This window comes from Poeciliopsis prolifica, unplaced genomic scaffold (assembly GCF_027474105.1).
Source record: "Poeciliopsis prolifica strain line A6 unplaced genomic scaffold, Auburn_PproV2 SCAFFOLD004, whole genome shotgun sequence".
Lineage (NCBI taxonomy): Eukaryota > Metazoa > Chordata > Actinopteri > Cyprinodontiformes > Poeciliidae > Poeciliopsis > Poeciliopsis prolifica.
Genome location: NW_026562379.1, coordinates 18412034 through 18428859, shown reverse-complemented (window position 1 = coordinate 18428859; position 16826 = coordinate 18412034). Strand labels below are relative to the sequence as shown.

At 47.0% G+C, this 16826-nt stretch overlaps 2 protein-coding genes and 2 non-coding genes across 10 annotated transcripts; all 4 read right to left on the bottom strand.

Annotated features, from left to right (window-relative positions):
• Positions 1–258: 258 nt before the first annotated feature.
• On the bottom strand, positions 259–5180 carry sagb (S-antigen; retina and pineal gland (arrestin) b). Of its 4 annotated transcripts, none has more exons than XM_055029057.1 (16): positions 5085–5180; positions 4236–4303; positions 4078–4138; positions 3754–3798; positions 3469–3668; positions 3142–3201; positions 2978–3045; positions 2771–2906; positions 2162–2246; positions 1673–1745; positions 1440–1577; positions 1289–1366; positions 1163–1177; positions 1034–1086; positions 838–847; positions 259–714 (listed from the first exon to the last, which is right to left on the bottom strand). In XM_055029057.1, exons 2-16 carry the CDS (start codon positions 4281–4283, stop codon positions 621–623), a joined length of 1164 nt encoding a protein of 387 aa, XP_054885032.1. In that variant the 5' UTR covers positions 4284–4303; positions 5085–5180; the 3' UTR covers positions 259–620. The 4 variants fall into 4 exon arrangements, with proteins under 4 accessions (XP_054885032.1, XP_054885033.1, XP_054885034.1 ...); XM_055029058.1 differs by having other exon boundaries at positions 5068–5152; XM_055029059.1 differs by lacking the exon at positions 5085–5180 and adding an exon at positions 5051–5076.
• A 2961-nt stretch (positions 5181–8141) lies between these two features.
• atg16l1 (ATG16 autophagy related 16-like 1 (S. cerevisiae)) lies at positions 8142–15854 on the bottom strand. Of its 4 annotated transcripts, none has more exons than XM_055029048.1 (20): positions 15694–15854; positions 14853–14964; positions 14681–14774; positions 14422–14524; positions 14033–14106; positions 13863–13932; positions 12797–12978; positions 12658–12723; positions 12494–12580; positions 11575–11634; positions 11396–11501; positions 10628–10733; positions 9879–9949; positions 9732–9803; positions 9504–9624; positions 9263–9368; positions 9017–9166; positions 8720–8767; positions 8539–8640; positions 8142–8459 (listed from the first exon to the last, which is right to left on the bottom strand). In XM_055029048.1, exons 2-20 carry the CDS (start codon positions 14956–14958, stop codon positions 8366–8368), a joined length of 1818 nt encoding a protein of 605 aa, XP_054885023.1. In that variant the 5' UTR covers positions 14959–14964; positions 15694–15854; the 3' UTR covers positions 8142–8365. The 4 variants fall into 4 exon arrangements, with proteins under 4 accessions (XP_054885023.1, XP_054885024.1, XP_054885025.1 ...); XM_055029049.1 differs by having other exon boundaries at positions 11396–11498; XM_055029050.1 differs by having other exon boundaries at positions 11575–11631.
• LOC129359478 (small Cajal body-specific RNA 6) lies at positions 10296–10576 on the bottom strand. Its single transcript, XR_008605913.1, has one exon. It is a non-coding gene; the product is annotated as a small Cajal body-specific RNA 6 (non-coding RNA).
• Positions 13057–13337, bottom strand: LOC129359479 (small Cajal body-specific RNA 6). The gene has a single exon (XR_008605914.1). It is a non-coding gene; the product is annotated as a small Cajal body-specific RNA 6 (non-coding RNA).
• Positions 15855–16826: the final 972 nt, after the last annotated feature.

The following is a 16826-nucleotide window of genomic DNA, read 5'->3' as shown; positions in this document are numbered from 1 at the left end:
CTCAGAGACAGAATCCTTCTCCATGTGGCTGCACATTTACAGGCTGTTTCACTTTGCAAGATTGCTTGACCAGATGAATGAGACACAAACAATCATCTTGAAATTGGACACAAAGAAGAACCAAATTTGTGGAGGTCCAAAGCTGTTCTTCACCATTCCTTTTGATTTCTTTATTGATGTCATTTAAAGAAGCGATATGCTGGATTAAAATATGGTTGGACGGACAAATGGCTGGTTGGTTGTTTGGTTGGCTGGTTGAATGAATTAAACAAACACTTTTTTGGTTTAGGAAGTTATTTAATCTGAGAACAGTTAAAAACTACATTCTGAATTCTGGTTTGAATCTGATTCACTAGAAGCTACAGAAGCAATACTACAGTTAGATGTAGCTCCGCCCCTTAGGTACCTCTACCTCCATGAAGGGACATAAAGATTTGAGCTCCAACACCTCCACTGAGGAACTGTCAGAGGTTAACAACTACAGGCGCTATCTAACGCTGAGGAGTTCACAACAGACATCTTTCAGGGTAACCATATGAAGTTCATCTCATGATTCCTCTGTCCTGAATGTCTGTTGATCTTTAGGTGGAGAACTGAACAGTCGATGTCGTCTTTATAGTTTAGGCCTCAGTTGGAGACTCATCGTCATCTCCGTAGACCACGCCCTTCAGGTAGGCCCGTTTAAAGTCTTCAAACACCATGTCATCAGGTTCACTGCGAAGGTCAGAGAGAAAGCTGGAGTGACGGCCACACAACATGACCAAACACATTTTATTGGTTTTCTCTGATTTTTAAAGTTTGAAGACTGAATTATCGTGCTCAAGCAGACAATCTTACCTGTCCTTCACTGCAGGTGAGAAGCAGCAGAAGAAGAACGAAAAGAGGATGTGAATAGTCAATCTGAGGCAATCAAATGAAAGAACCCTTTACTTTGAACAATGAGTTCAGTTTGGCTACACCGATCTAGTAGGCGGAGCTACATGCATCTGAGGGTGGGGCTGTAGGGGGGATATTAAGCATTTCAAATCTTTACCTGGTTCTGATTTTGGATTCATCAGTTTGAAGGGCACCTCCACAGAAACCTCACTGTGAAACACATAGAGCTGTGAGCCTCCACATCATAGCAGACACACAAACTGTGGGTGTCGAGGCGTGTACGTACCTGGACCCCACCGTCCTGTTGGTGAGCAGCAGCAGACGGAGACTCAGTCAGTTAACATTCATCTAGACGATTTGCTGCTGAATGTCTCCAAACATATAAACAAACTGAAAGCAGAGGTTAACTCACCCGGAGGCTATCATCTTCAGAACCACCTTGTAGGAAATCAGCATCCCCTGGACTTCTTTCAGCACCTCCTGCTTCACACTGACACAGAGACAACACTCAGAACTCCTTCAGTACCACAGCTCCAGAGTGAACCGTGACACCGTGTCCCTACATGCTGGACGAAGCCAGATTGGTGTCTTCATGTTTCAGTCGTCCATCCAGAGCGATTCCTCTGCGGTCCTTGTTGTACGCCAGCAGAGGGTACAGAGTGTACTCCTTCTTCAGTGTGGTACCAGAGGGAACCGAATCCCTGGGATGTGGATCAGAACCTCATGAACAATACATCTCCAACAGGTAACCGGTAATTCAGAATGTTCACCAGACACCGAGGACACAAACACTCACTCAGTCTCTTCTTTGGCCACAGATTTCACATATTTATCGTTGGAGTAGAGCACCACATTGGTCACCTGCTCAACTGAACACAGTGAAGAAGAAACGATGATGAGAACAGACAGGAAGTGACAAGTTCATATACAGTTGAACATATACATGTTCAGAGATGCATCCATCGTGCTTTAGCAGGTTTCCTGGCTCATAAGTTTCCTCTGAGAAGCTAATAAAGTCGTGATCATACAGACATACTAGAAACTCATTAGTTCAATCACAGGACAGGTGAGTTCAGATGGGTGGAAATGAGGACAGGTAGGTAAAGACAAACTGTATAAAGGTGGGACAGGTGTACAACTGGTGGAGACAGGTGTGTGTGTGTTGGTAAGCATGAAGCTAAGGGCAGGTGTGTGCAGATGTGTGCATGTTAGCCCAGGCTATGTAAAGCTGAACACAGGTTTGTAAAGGTGTGGAAGATGTTTGGATGTGGAGGAAGAAACTCACCTGACAAACTGATGTCTTTGATGTTCCTGCTGGAGGAGTTGGTGATTTCAACGTTGGCTTTGACCGGCTCACCGTGGTAAAACGTCTGCAGACAGAAACACACAGACCGGGAGAGACATGACTATTGTGTCTATGAACTATAAAATGTTCAGAATATCTTCTGGACGCCTCACTAGAAAGATGTCCACTGGTTTGAAAACATCTGAAGAAGACACTGAGTGCAACTTCCTTCTTCACAAAATGCAAACAAAAACAGAGTGTTGTCAGATTTTAGTGGTTGGAAGATTTCGCTTCAGTGTTTGGTTAAAGACCGCGAACCATTTCTGCTGCTAACGCTAGATTAGCATTTTTTGTTTGTTTTATTTACCCAGAAGGCCTTGCGCTATATACTACTTCCTTATCTTGGAGCCGGTCTGCTTGGCGTTCACATATGTATTCGAACTGGACCAGAGTTCACTTCAACTGAACCCAGACTGAGGTTTGTTTGCGGACCAGAGTTGCTATTTTGCTCTGTGTCACGTGTTCATTCATCCTGTTTGGAATGAACTTTAACCCAGACCATGGGTAGTTTGTCTCACATGGACTGATTCCAGAATCGGGTCGACTGACCTCTTTGGGAAGGGTCAGCTTGACATGTAGAGGATTTTCGGACATCAAGAACTCAAAGGTCATGTCTGCAAATGGAGCCACTTCAGTGTTCTCTGGACTGAACTGGATCTTTCGGATGGTGAGACGAACTGAGCTCCTGCAGAAAAAGAGAAGAAGCTTGTGATGCAACACTGATGGAGTGAATCCAGGTCCAGTAAACAAACTCACTGTTTATCAATCTTCTCGTCCTGATTGTCCCCACAGAACGCCTTCACCTCGAACTCCACCGCACATTTCTGGCCAACACAAACACGCGACGGGAGAGGTCAAACATCAGGAGGGCCAGAGGGAGATGGATGAAGATATGGATGACATCAGGGAGGATCTGTTACCTTTCCCACGTCATTCGGACCGGGCTGCAGACTGACAGAACACGGCAGGTTGTCTGGAAACTGAAAAGGTTTTATTGTGGATGATCTCGACTGTCAACAACAATTCAGCTGATGTTTGAAAATGTTTCATGATTTAAATAAGGAGCATCAGGATCTTGGCTCTGGGTCAGATGTGATTTGACTTTTGTCCTAATTTAGATTTCAATACTTGGTCAAACTCGACTTAGGTCTTCCAACAGAGTCCTGTCCTCTGCCTGCTTCAGAGCAATGTCTGGTGTAAGGCCAGACCTTGGACTGGACAAACCTCAGTCTGACTTCAACCCTCACCTCGAAGAAGAAAGGGTAGGCGTTGTCTCCTAGTTTGTGCAGAAGCTTCTGCTGGACCTTGGTGTGGGTCAGCTTCTCTTTGTCCTGCAACTCTGGGTAAACCTGCCGGGTCACCACGAACAGGTCCCTCCTGAAGGCCACGCCCATCACATCCATGTCCTGACGGCCGTATCGAAACGTGCATGAGAGCATCACATACACTGGCAGAGACAGAAAACAACACGGCTTAACGGAGACTAAGGTTCCCAAATATGATTTCTGAGAAGTGAGAGGATTAAAGCTCACCTTTCTTTCCTTTCAGCTGAACTGGGTCAATCACAATCACGCCGTCTGTGAGATGAGAAACAGGAGGAGTCCATTCCACACTGGGCTGTGCAGAAAGGACTCGGCACCAACAGACAGTGTGGTTGGTCCCTTTGGCCTGGTTCTGTTTAGACCCTTTACGATTTCTGCCAAGTGTTTTCAGTAAAGAACCAAATATCCTTTCTCCACAGAGAAGAGGTCATTTTCTCCATCTCTGATGATGGAAGTTAATTGATTTTTTTCCTGCACAGGAACCTTTGACCACAAAGACAAATAACAACAAAAAAAGCTCAAGCTGGAACTCACCAACTGGATCCACAGAGTCACAGCGATCCACAAAGTCCCTCTTGGCCATGTAGACGGCCACCTGTCAGACCAAACAGAGGGACTCACATCAACATGGCTGCTTGTTCAACATGACTTCACCTGCAAATGGATGGATGGGTTTTCTCAGCAGAACTTACCGACTTGTCTCTGGATACCTTCTTGAAGACGACGTGTTTCGGACTCATCCTGACCAACGGGTCTCAAACTGAAACAGAAATATTCAATCAAACCAGCAGCCCTGGAGGAGAACCGCCTGCTAGAACCTTCAGAGAAACACATCTGTTGAGAAGCAAGATCCACAGAGACTTTACGGTTTACACAGAATCAGGACCCAAAGATGTGATGCTCTACAAAAAACTGGGGTCAAGCAGCCAGTGAGATCTCTGCATCTACAGAGATCCACAGAGATCTACAGAGATCCACAGAGATCTACAGAGATCTACAGAGATCCACAGAGATCTACAGAGATCTACAGAAATCCACAGAGATCCACAGAGATCTACAGAGATCCACGGATCTGCAGCAGGGCACCAAAGACCAGTTTTCCAGAGATACCGTCTCTTCTCCGACACGGCTGAACCAAGTCAACCGTTTGTTATCAGGCGTCTGCAGAACTCAGGAACATTTGGTTACAGGTGCTGCAGAAGGGATGGATGACAGGAAGCATGAAGCGTCTTCCTGCAGGCTGCTTTCCTCAGTTGGGATGGTTGATTTCAGACTAACATCCTGATCTACCAAACAATCACAAAGCGTCTTCTTTTCTAAATGGACGTGACCACACCCCCTTTTTTCTCCACAACCTGGAGCAGATTCAGGTCAACTCCTCCAAATGGTTCAAAATGTGAAACTCTGGAACCTGACAGGAAAATAAAGCTTTTTGTGTCCAAGTCATGGCCAAACCTGATGTTGAGTTTCCATGGAAAATCTTAGAACGGCTGAAGCAGAAACTCACCTGAAGCAGAAACTCACCTGAAGCAGAAACTCACCTGAAGCAGCAGGAGCCGAGAAGAGGATGAAGAACGTCTGAGATGGAGTCGACTGCAGATGAAGAAGCTTGTTCAGCTGCTGATCACATGTATTTATAATCTCTGCACACAGCGTGGTCAGCATGCTGATCATTACTCTGTAATCCTGCAGGCAGATCTGCAGCTCTGTTTACTGCATCCCACGTGCACGCTCACACGTGCACACCGTCTCTATGGAAACTCCACAGGTAAACTCCACAGGTAAACTCCAACCGTTCCGACAGGTTAAACTGAGCTGCAGCTGCTTTCCAAGGCGTCTGGGGAACCAACAAAATGCTGAAGTCATTGAACATTTTTATTTTGAAATTGAGGCCCAGAACTTCAGCTTCCATCCCTGTGACTTCCTGTTTTCAAACTAAACCAGTCCTCCTCTCTCTGCTATTTTCCTTCTCCATTCATCTATATTTTATATTGGCCGTTTTTTCTGTTAGAGTTGCCATTTTGAATTGTTTTTGCTTTGGTTTGCCGACTTGAAAAGATTTGAAGAACATATTTTTATAAATGTTGAATCTTGTCCAGGCATGCAGCCCACCATGATTCTACTAATATCCATGTCAGAAAACTGAAAAAAGGAACAAAAATGTATGAAAGTAAGAGTAGAAGCAAAGACGATGCAGCTGAGAAAAGATCTGAGACTGACTTTGCTCCATCTGGAACTCATATCAATGCAGGACGAAAAAATAAATGACCTTAAACCCCCGGAGGTCATTGTGACGTTCAGGTAAACATTTTCTGCTAAAACTCACCAGGAGGCTTTAAACCAGCAAGTCAAGCAGCAACGGTGTGAATGGAAGCAGCTGAAAGTCTCAGATTTTTTATCCAGTTTTACTTTTAAAGTAGGTGCTTCAGAATGGATGAAGCCTCCCGTTGGGTGTGGGTAATCTTAATTTTGGCCCTAATAGTGCACCATACAGCATCACTAACACTATTTATAAAAGCGGCGCCATCTGGATCGTTTATTTTTTGTGTTTGGTGAAATAAGGAGGTTCAGTCATCAGGATGAAGGTTTGAACTGGGAGTTTGGTGTTTTTAAAATGCAAACTGAAATCAGGAAGGAAAATAATGTGTTTAAAAGGTTGAGTCTTTAGGTAATTATGGAAGATTTCTCTGATTTCCAGGAAATATGACCTCAGGAAACACGTGACAGTAAACTGTTAAGATTCTCCTCTGGGTGATTTTGATACATGCTTCTGGTAAATCTGCAATAAATGTAAAAGTTAAATCTGAAATGTTTAATTTGCAATTTCAATTTATTTTTTTTTTTTTTACAAACTTGACAAATTTGAAGATAATTCTCAGAGAATCCAGTTTTATTTGGAGCCTTGGCTGGTCTACGCTTCATGTTCCTGCTTCATTCAACCATTAGTATGAGTCCATGTCGGATCAGAACCGGTTCTGTGAGCTTCCGGTACGATCAGAGCAGGATCATGTTCATAACATGTCGACACGCGTGATCAGGACGAGTCTGTGCTGAGCTGATCAGCTGAGACAGAGTCAGCAGTCTGAGTGCTGACAGCAGCTAAACACACACACACACACACACACACACACACACACACACACACACACACACACACACACACACACACACACACACACACACACACACACACACACACACACCTTTAGCTCTTATCTGGACTGAACCAAAGCAGAACCATCCGCCTCTCTAGAACCGGCTCCAGGCCTCTGACATCCTGTGTAAGATGCTATAGATCTACTGAGCTACAGCACCTTACACATTCAAGGTAGTCCTTGAATGCATCACGATGCATTCAAGGACAATCTGTAAACTCTATAATCAATGTTGAAATAAAACAAATGTAGTTTTATTAGACAAAGTTCAGCTTTTCTCTGAACATTTCTGCTTTGTGACTCCTCAGCCTGTTCAATAAAGTTATTAAATAATAATAGTTCCAGCATTGATCTGTATTGGTCCATTTTCTTTCTGTATTCAGCAACAATATGATGGAAGATGGCCATGCTTCATTTTCATGATTACGTCTGATAAATGATTGGCACCTGCTCTTGTCGTCCATATAAATATAATTAAGTAGTTCCGGTTAAACTGAGTCTCCCTCTAGGAATAGATTTGATCTCGATGAACGTCCTGGTAAAATAAGTGATAATAAATAAACTGTTTGCTCGTTTAGTGAAGCTCAATCAGCATCCCAAGCAAAGATCCTAATAACAATCCTCCTGCGTTTTAATTTACATTTCTGTGTTAATCATCATTTACTCATGTTCTGACCCGGGCAACGGACCCGGCCGCGGTTCTGCAGTCTGAACAGTCAGGAGGCGTTTTATGCCACCGATGTCAGAAATGTTCGGTGGAAAGTTTTCAGTCGTTTGTAATCATCATTTCAAACAGAAATAAAGTGATGAGTTTAGCTGTTGAATAATTCTGCACATATATTCTAATAAACGCAAAACTACATTTCAGCTTCTGAAACATTGGTAAGAACTGATGTGAGCAGGAATCTCCTCCATCTCAGCAGGAGTTTATCTTCATAAAACTCCAATGCAGTCAAAATAACTGAAACCATGCAGAGGCTTCATGACCTTTCAACCAATCAGAAGCTCGCACAGAGCCGGCGCCGGGTTCCTGGACCGTCGACCCGACGGGACGCAGCAGAAGACCTGAGGATTGGTCAACTGTGTGAAAATCAGAACATGAGCAGTGAGCGCCACAAACTGAAGGTCTGTGTCTCTGCAGAGCTAAAGCAGTGAGCTGGAAACATCGCTTGTTTTTCCCAGTGGTCAGTAAACGCAGCGTGAGCGGCTGGTTTCAGGCGGTTTGGGTTTAATGTCTCCCAGCCAACTGAAAACATGAACAGAAACGAGCAGAAAAACTACAGACCGATTAGTGTTTATGGATCCGAGACATGATCAGGCCGTTTCCACGTTTCAGCGGCTGCTTCTGAAGGAACCGGCAGCTTTCGCTCCGGGAACGCTCAGAGGCACTTCAGCAGCTGTGTGTGTGTGTGTGTGTGTGTGTGTATCAAACAGAACATCATCCTCTCTCAGAGTCTTTAATCTTCATCTGTTTCAAACCAACCCGTCTCCTCCTCTTCCTCAGCCTTCACCAGCTGTCCATTCAACTGTCAACCAGCGGGTGGCGCTCAGAGCCAGCTCTTCTTCTTCTGTCACAGTTAAACTGAACATTAAAAGCTCAGCAGCTTCATCAGGAGTCCAGCAGCGCCGGCTGTGTTGGCTCCGCCCCCTTCCTGGGCGCCGGCCAATCACATGTCAGACCACAGGATGGCTCTGCTGCCCTTCTCCACGCTGGCGACGTACGTTCCCGACGGCGACCAGGACACAGAGTTGATGGCCGAGCTGCGGGGCGATGACATCATCAGCGTGAACAACAGGATCCCACACCTTGACGGGTCAGACAGGTGAGGACAGTTCTTACCTGTGGTTTCGGTCCAGAGTCCGGTCCAGTTTCCCCGTCAGGACGTTCCAGACGTAGAGAGCGCCATCTGCTGACCCGCCGGCCACGTAGCTGCCGTCAGGACTGACCAGAGAGAACCGGAACCGGACAGGTTAACAGCGGTTCTGGTCGTTTATCAGAACCGTTCTGACGTTCAGCTCACCTGAAGGTGACTCTGGTCCAGTCGGCTCCACATTTGAACCCCTGAGCACTGAAAACAAACACCACATCATGATTACTATGACAACAGCTGTGAAGAAAAGTAACTAAACTCCAAACCGAACGTCTGAACTGAAAAGGCGCCATCTTTAAGTTTCGGACGTTTTCACAAACGTTTAACTCTGAAATATTTGGCCCAAACCAGCGTGAGAAGAATCCTGATGCAGCAAAGAGCTGAAGGTTCCCATTGAATTCAAAGCTATGAATTCATCCCCTGATCCGTTTCCACCTGGTTTCTCACCTGAAGGTCTGCCGGATGGCGTTGCTGCGCAGGTCGATGATCTTCAGCACGTCGTCTCTGGAGCAGGTCAGCAGCTCGCTGCGGTCGTGGTTCAGGTCCAGAGACGTCACCCGGCCCTGCAGCTCCATCTCCCTCACGATGCTCTCCGCCCTGAGGGCCCGGCGTGAGCCGGAGCACAGGTCACCAGGTCAGGCCGGCTCAGCCAATCAGAGGCTCAGCACATGATCACCTACGATCAGAACCCACCTGATGTCCCAGAACCGGACCTTCTTATCGAAGTGTCCGCTCATAACGCACTGCTCCGTGCAAACGATGTCGTTACAGCTGGAGCCGGCGAAAACCGTCTTCATACCTGACAGGTGAGGACAGGAGGAGACAGGTGAGGACAGGAGGAGACAGGTGAGGACAGGAGGAGACAGGTGAGGACAGGAGGAGACAGGTGAGGACAGGAGGAGACAGGTGAGGACAGGTGCGACTGATGACGTACAGACTTTGCTGCGCAGGTCCCACAGTTTGAGCGTTCGGTCGTAGCTCCCAGACACGATGCGAGCGTTGTCCAATAGGAATCGAGCAGACAGAACCTTCCCGCTGTGACCCGTCAAGGTGTGCTGGAGGGCAGGAAGAGGTCAGACAGGTGAGGACAGCTCAACACACACCTGATTCACACCGACTCCGCCCTCATTAGCGATGATGATTTAGACCAATCAGGACTCACCCTCAGTCTGTAGTCGTCCATCGTCCAGATTCGACTGGCGAAGTCGTTGGACGCAGCGAGCAGGTAGGAGCCCTGATGACAACAAAGAACAGGTGAGCAAGAGCAGGTAACCCATGTAACCATGGCGAGCAGCAGGAACAGACTTACAGCGCTGTCGAAGTCGATGCTGGTGATTCCCGCGTTGCTGCCGGTCAGAGCTCCTTTAGCCTCACAGCGACCTGAACACACACAGCAACGCTGCGCTGTGATTGGTCGGCAGTAAAGCAGGTTTTGGTTGGTCGACTGTCAGTCAACATGACTGAAAACCTGATGCTAAATGTCATTAGCTCCCATTAGATCCATGCTGGTTTAGTGTTGTAGCAACATTAGCAGAGCTGATGTTTCATGTCGGGTTGGAGCAGGAAGCGGTTCAGCCTGCGGAGCCCAACCTCCACTTCCTGTATCCGACAGAAAGAATCGACCCATTTCTTCTCACCAAGTTCTAGACATGTCTCTGCAAAGTCTCCGGCTGCCGACGGCCCTGAATACTCGTTGGTAAAGTAATCTGATTACAGTGGTGATGAAGGTCTCAGCTTGAAAACTTGAGATCATCTTCCTCTTCCTTCCCGCCTCCTGACGCTCCTCCCTGATTGGTCATGTTGGATCAACATCACAGGGAGGCTGCAGGTTCTCAGCTCAGCCTCTCAGTGATGTCACATCCTGTGTGATGTCACACTCTGTGTGTCAGCAGCTGCTGGGCCCATGGCTGCATGACTGGAGCATGATGGGAGCAGAGAGCGAGCTGCTGGGAGCCGGAGGCAGCAGAGGATTGTGGGAATCAGACCTTTTACAGCTCATCACTGACCTTCAGCCGGTGGGCGGGGCTTAACGTTGAGGCGTTACCGTGTGAAGCTCACCTGAGATCACCTCCCACAGCTTCACCCTGCGGTCCATCCCCCCGGTCGCTAGGAGCCGGGAGCCGGGGCTGAACCGGACGGTGTTCACCTCTCCGTCATGAGCTTCCTGTGGAGCAGAAATAGTTTGTCCTCAAATTGTAGAGAAAAAACAAAACTCTGAAAACTGCTTCATAAACAATTCCTCATTTACTCTCCACCAAAACAGGCTGCGCTAAAAACGGTGCAGCGTGAAAATGGAGATTTCAAAATGCTTCTGAAAAAGTTTGACTCATTTCTGCTGTGATTAAATACAACCAGTTTACAATGGAGACAAACGTACTCCATTTACTTCAAGCCTTCATTTAAAAATAGACACTGAATTGGAATTATGACGACTCAAAACAAGACGTGAGAAATCTCAACTTTACTTTATGACTGGTCCTAATTTAACAGTTGACATATGAAATAAATATTCCAGGTAGTCAGTAATTTATTGCAGATATACCTTTGCCAACGGAAAAGTGTCTCGTCATGAACTAATTTCAAACATCTGAAAGTAAGTGTGGTGAAGACGATTTTATGTTAAAACAGCTTGCCATATCAGACAGGCCCGAGCACAAGGCCTTGGGGTTCACCAGCAGGGACGGTTGGGAGTTGATGCGGACTTGATGTTTTTTACGTTTGGTTTTTGTTGCGACCATCAGGTCGATCAGAGCCAGGACTCCAGTGAGGAAGTCCGGCCATCTGATTGGTTCCTGACCAATCAGAAACTCACTGGAAGAAACTCACAAAGACGTGCAGCGCCGTGGTCGGCACCCGGACCTCCGCACAGCCTCCCGACGGCGTCTCTGTGGTTTCTGGAGATGTGCCCAAGGAGTTCGCCGACCGACGCCTGCTGAGGAGGAGAAGCGCAGCGTCATCCACTGAGCATGCTCAGACCAGCTGGAGCTACGCTGACCGGTACCTACCCGAAGATGTTGGAGATGGAGTCGAGGAGCCCGCCCTGAGGCTGCTGGGACGTTTTCCTGCTGAACAAACAGAACTAGAACCGTCAACCAGGAGCCGCCATGTTTGTTTACCCGTCATGTTGACGATTCGCCACAAGGGGCACCGAATCACGTTTCCGCTGATGGATGCTCACTAGCTAATCGACCAGCGGCGCTAACCTTCAGGCAATCACTTATCATAATAAATCTGAAATCATGAGACTGTAACGGACTGAATGTTGTGGGAAATGTCTGCGTGGTTTTTGGTTTGATGTTCCTGAACGAAATCTCTGCTCTGTTGGAGCTGTTGTGAGCCAGTTGCCACGGCAACAAGCCTGCGTTCATTAAAAAAATATATAATTTTAGTGGTTTTGATTTATTCTTCATCTGTTTATTTATTTTCCCTTTGCTGTGGCGCACTGACATTTCTAAAAGTTCAATATAAAAATAAAACCTGGACCAATTTTCTTATTTGTTCATAGATCTTGGTGATGTTCATTAAATTTCATTAATAAACATCTCCAGTTTACAAGAATTAATTTGTATATTAAAAAAAAATTTATATATATATACACACATAAACAACAACATTCGGTTAGTCGTCTTTTGCAACTTGAAAGAACTGACCAAACGTCAAATTTATATCCAGGATTTATACATATTTACATATCAAAGCATCAGCAGTTTTCTTAACATTAATTTAATCCACATTTTATGGAAATCAGACGGCGCTAATAATGGAGCTATGAACATTTTTGTAGCAGATGATCATTCATCAGTCTGGTTTAGTGGATATGACTCAGTGCACAGTGATGGTGCCTGCTGTGGCTAGCTACAGGTGCTAACAGGTGCTAACAGGTGCCGTTTATGGTCTGGGTGCCGTAGAATCGTTGATTCTCACCTCAGCGTCCTGCTGATTGGTCGGTTTGGTGACGTTTCTCCGGCTCCCTTCCCTCCGTCCTCAGCCAGCACCTCGATGTCGTCGTCCCTGTGGAGGAAACAGACCCGGGTTCATCACCTGGACCAGATCCAGGTCTACTCAGACAGGAAGTGGAGGTCACTTACTGTTCGATGGGCAGCGGCTCCTTGGCAGCGTCCGCCAGGTCCTTCTGCAGTTTGGCCTGTCTGCGCCTGGAACACAAACAGCCGCCGTCACATGAGCGCTCGGAGGCCCCGCCCCTCCGCCCACCGACGCCCCGCCCACCTGGTGTCCTTCTCGTTCTCGGCGTTGAGCCGGTTGGCCTCCAGGGCCTTCTCGGCCATCCAGCGGGACACCAGCTCCTGGTTGTCCTCTGACGTCTTCCTCAGCTTCTCCTCCAGGGCGGAGAAGGTGATCTGCAGAGCGTCGTACTCGTCCTTCAGCGTCTGATTGGCCATTTCCAGCTCCTGCACAGAAACAGGAAGTTACCACGGTCACATGGTCGGGTGGTGAAGTCATAACGCCGTCGCTGTTTCAGTGATGAAGGTCTCAGCTTGAAAACTTGAGATCATCTTCCTCTTCCTTCCCGCCTCCTGACGCTCCTCCCTAATTGGTCATGTTGGATCAACATCACAGGGAGGCTACAGGTTCTCAGCTCAGCCTCTCAGTGATGTCACATCCTGTGTGATGTCACACCCTGTGTGTCAGCAGCTGCTGGGCCCATGGCTGCATGACTGGAGCATGATGGGAGCAGAGAGCGAGCTGCTGGGAGCCGGAGGCAGCAGAGGATTGTGGGAATCAGACCTTTTACAGCTCATCACTGACCTTCAGCTGGTGGGCGGGGCTTATTTTGACATTTGGGCTTTTATTTTGTAACCACTTCCTTCACATAATTGCAGCTTCTGGAGATGAAACTTCTCATCTGTATCCACACGAGGAAGATACAAACCAATGCACCTGAAGGTGTCGTTATTACAACTTGGAGCACACCTGACCTTTGACCTCAAATCCTAGAGGAGTTGAATAGGAGGCTTCATGGATGAAGAGCAGAGAGAGGAGGAGGTTGAATTTGTTGTAAATGAATGTGATTGGCCAATAATATTTATGATATTAAATTTATTGCTGCAGGTAACTGTGGATGCTTTTAGGTTGGGGGCAAAAGAGGTGCATTAGCATCACTAGCCAACATATGATGCCATCATCCAGGAAGTGTTGATGTGGAATATCATCACTGCTGCCTGGATATTGAGCTGTTAACATGCCATAACAGTCTTTAGTCAGAAGCCTCTTGCGATTTGACTGCTACTGGAGATTCATCATCAACAGATTAATTATCTTCATGGAGTCGTACCTGCAGGTTGTTCCTCAGATCCCGACAGTCTCCCTCCAGGCCGGCGATCTGCTGCTGGTATTCCAACATCCTGGAAGGGGAGAACCAATCAGCTGCTGATCAGACAGGGGTGTGTGTGTGTGTGTGTGTGTGTGTGTGTGTGTGTGTGTGTGTGTGTGTGTGTGTGTCACCTGGCCTCGTTGCTCTGGATCTCTCGATCCTTCTGCTGGATTTGGTTGTTGAGTTCGATCACAGTCTGCGCCAGCTGCAGGAAACAGAACGGTTACTGACTCCACCCACTTTCAGAGGCCCTTCCTATTAGCTACAGGTGTGTCCTGATGGGACAGACGGGCTCCGCCCAGCAGGGCCGCTGCTACAGGCGCAGCAGAACCTGAACTGGTTTCCAGTGTCAGCTTCACAGGAAGTAAACTGGAGCTTAGAGCTGCAGCAGCCTGACGGGGGCACTGTCTCCAATAGAGACCCTGATGGACCAGAAACCCCTGCAGAGGAGCAGGGACGCCCCACAGCTCCACGCAGACACTCAGGACAAGGACAGGGGACATCACTTCCTGTGACTCACCTCGCCTCGTTTCTTGTGCAGCTCGGTCAGCTCCTCCTGGTGGCGAATCCTCATCTGGGACATTTCCTGGTGAAGGGAGTCGCTACGGGACGAGTCCATGGAGCTGGAGGAGGGGACAGAAACAGAGGGGACGCAAGGGGACAAAGGATGAGAACAAACAAAAAAGGATGGGGACAAAAGAAAAACAGGAAACAGAAACACTGTTAGGATGTCTCAGGCTGGACAAACCAAGCAGAGACTCAGCATCAGGGTGTCTCACCTGGCCTCATGTCCTCTCGGGACGTCATACTTCTCTGTCTGGTATCGCTCAGTGAGGACGGTTTGCAGGTCAGACTTCTCCAAGAGACGATTGTCTGGAAGACAAACAGCTTTAATCCCTCACTCTGTCCTCAGAGTGGGACACAGTGTGTCCTCAGCGCGTCCTAACTCACACTGCTGGACGATCTGCTCAAAGGTGTGTCTCTGGACTCTGTCTCTGAGCTTCAGCTGGTCTGAGATGTGTCTCTTCCAGCCGCAGTCAGCCCGCCGCGCCGCCATCTCCACCTGAAAGAGCGGCAGCAGTCAGAGGGACAGAGACACACCGAGACAGACAGAAGGACGAGCTGCGTCTCAGACAGCTCTGTTTGGATCAGAACCTGAACCGTAGTCTGTTTGTAGCAACAGAACCCAGTTCTGATCCATTTAAAGCTGCAGTAGAAACCAGAGTGAGCCCTCTGTCCACACATCCACCTCTCTGCTCATGAATCAGCTGTTTCATCAGGTTACCATGACAACATAATCAGATAGGTTCAATTATCCTGAACTGGACCAGGATTTAACTAGATAACCGCGGTCCGGATGACGAACCTGCTCCAGAACCGATTATTGATCAGTTTTCCAAGCACAAACAGGTTTAGATCAATGTTCCTTCCTACGGAGGCCGAGAGGTTCTGTTCTCATTAAAAGATTCACATAAACATGTTTACAACGAAAGGAACACGTGTTAATCAGGTGGAGCTCAACTAACCAGCGGAAAGCGAAACAGAACCGGAACCAGTAGCAGGTTACCTGTAATCAGGGTCTGAGGCGCAGCTGGGAGTCAGGTGGGCCGAACCGAACTGCGGTTCTGCTGTTGTTTCTATCTGACCGGAACAAACCGGTTCGGCCCTGATTTCCGATATTTTCCCAGTCAAATCAAAGTCAATTCTGGATGAACCACAGTGACTCAACACGTTAGCATCTTGCTAGCTGCTGAGCTCCGCGCGCTCCGAAAGGAACAACTATGACACTCACGGCGTGCACGCGCGTCCTGGCGCGAGCCTGGGGTCCCTGTGATCTCCCCGCTCACGTGACTGCGGTCCGGTCACGGTACCAGTCGCTTAACGTTTGTTTCCCGAACCAAAACCAAAACCAACAGCTGCCGCTGCTGCGCCATTTTGGCTCCGACCGAGACTTCCGGGAGAGACGCAGCGTGATGACGTCAGAGATCGTCAAGCAGAGACTTCCTTAAAATTTCTTGATTTATCCGCGTGATTTCTATTAGGTTTTGTTTCTGACAAATTACATTTATGAATATTTGCCAAATAGAATAAAGTTTTTGACTTTTTTTTTTTATCGTAAAATAAACTTAATTTTAATACCACGATACAGTTAAAGTGTTGAATTTTAGTGCAGAAATATTTAGCACAAATACATTCATAGAAAAGATGTGAAAAAGTTTTTAATTCTTTTTTTCAAATGGATTTATTTGTATCAACAAATCAAGCGTGATAAAGCCTGATTTAAAATTAAAGAACTGAAAAGAAACATTGACATCAAAATTACATAAAAGAAAAAAATTACATCATTCCAACTTCTTTAGCAATAAAGTTTTGGTATCCATAATCTGTTTGTCTTTGATTAAGTATTTGATCCAATGCCGGCTGAATATCACGCTGTATTGAAAACATTGATAAAGCAGCAAACTGCTTGACCAAAACCTCCTTTAAAGTCAATCAGTGTTAATCATCTTCCTAACTCCTGTAATTCAGCCTAACTCACCATTATTGTTTTACTGGACCAGTGATGGATTGTGATCCGATCTTTTCTTATTGCACAGAACTGACTCCAGGCTTTCAGGCAGTTTCACAGAACTGAACTCAGGTGCTGTGTTCTTACCTTTAAACCAGCTCAATCATCCTGGGTCCTGTGACATAGTGATAAAGTCCATAGGTCAGGGGTGTCAAACTCCAGTCCTCCAGGTTTCATATGTGCCACAAAAACACAACACTGGAAAGAAATGGCTGAATTACCTCCAGAGCTTTAATGAGCCAATTATTCTACCCAGGTGTTGCAGCAGAGGCTCATCTAAAGGTTGCAGGACATTCAGCAACTTCCAGATCTTAACAACAGCCAGGATGGATGATCCCAAAACCTCCCTGCTGGTG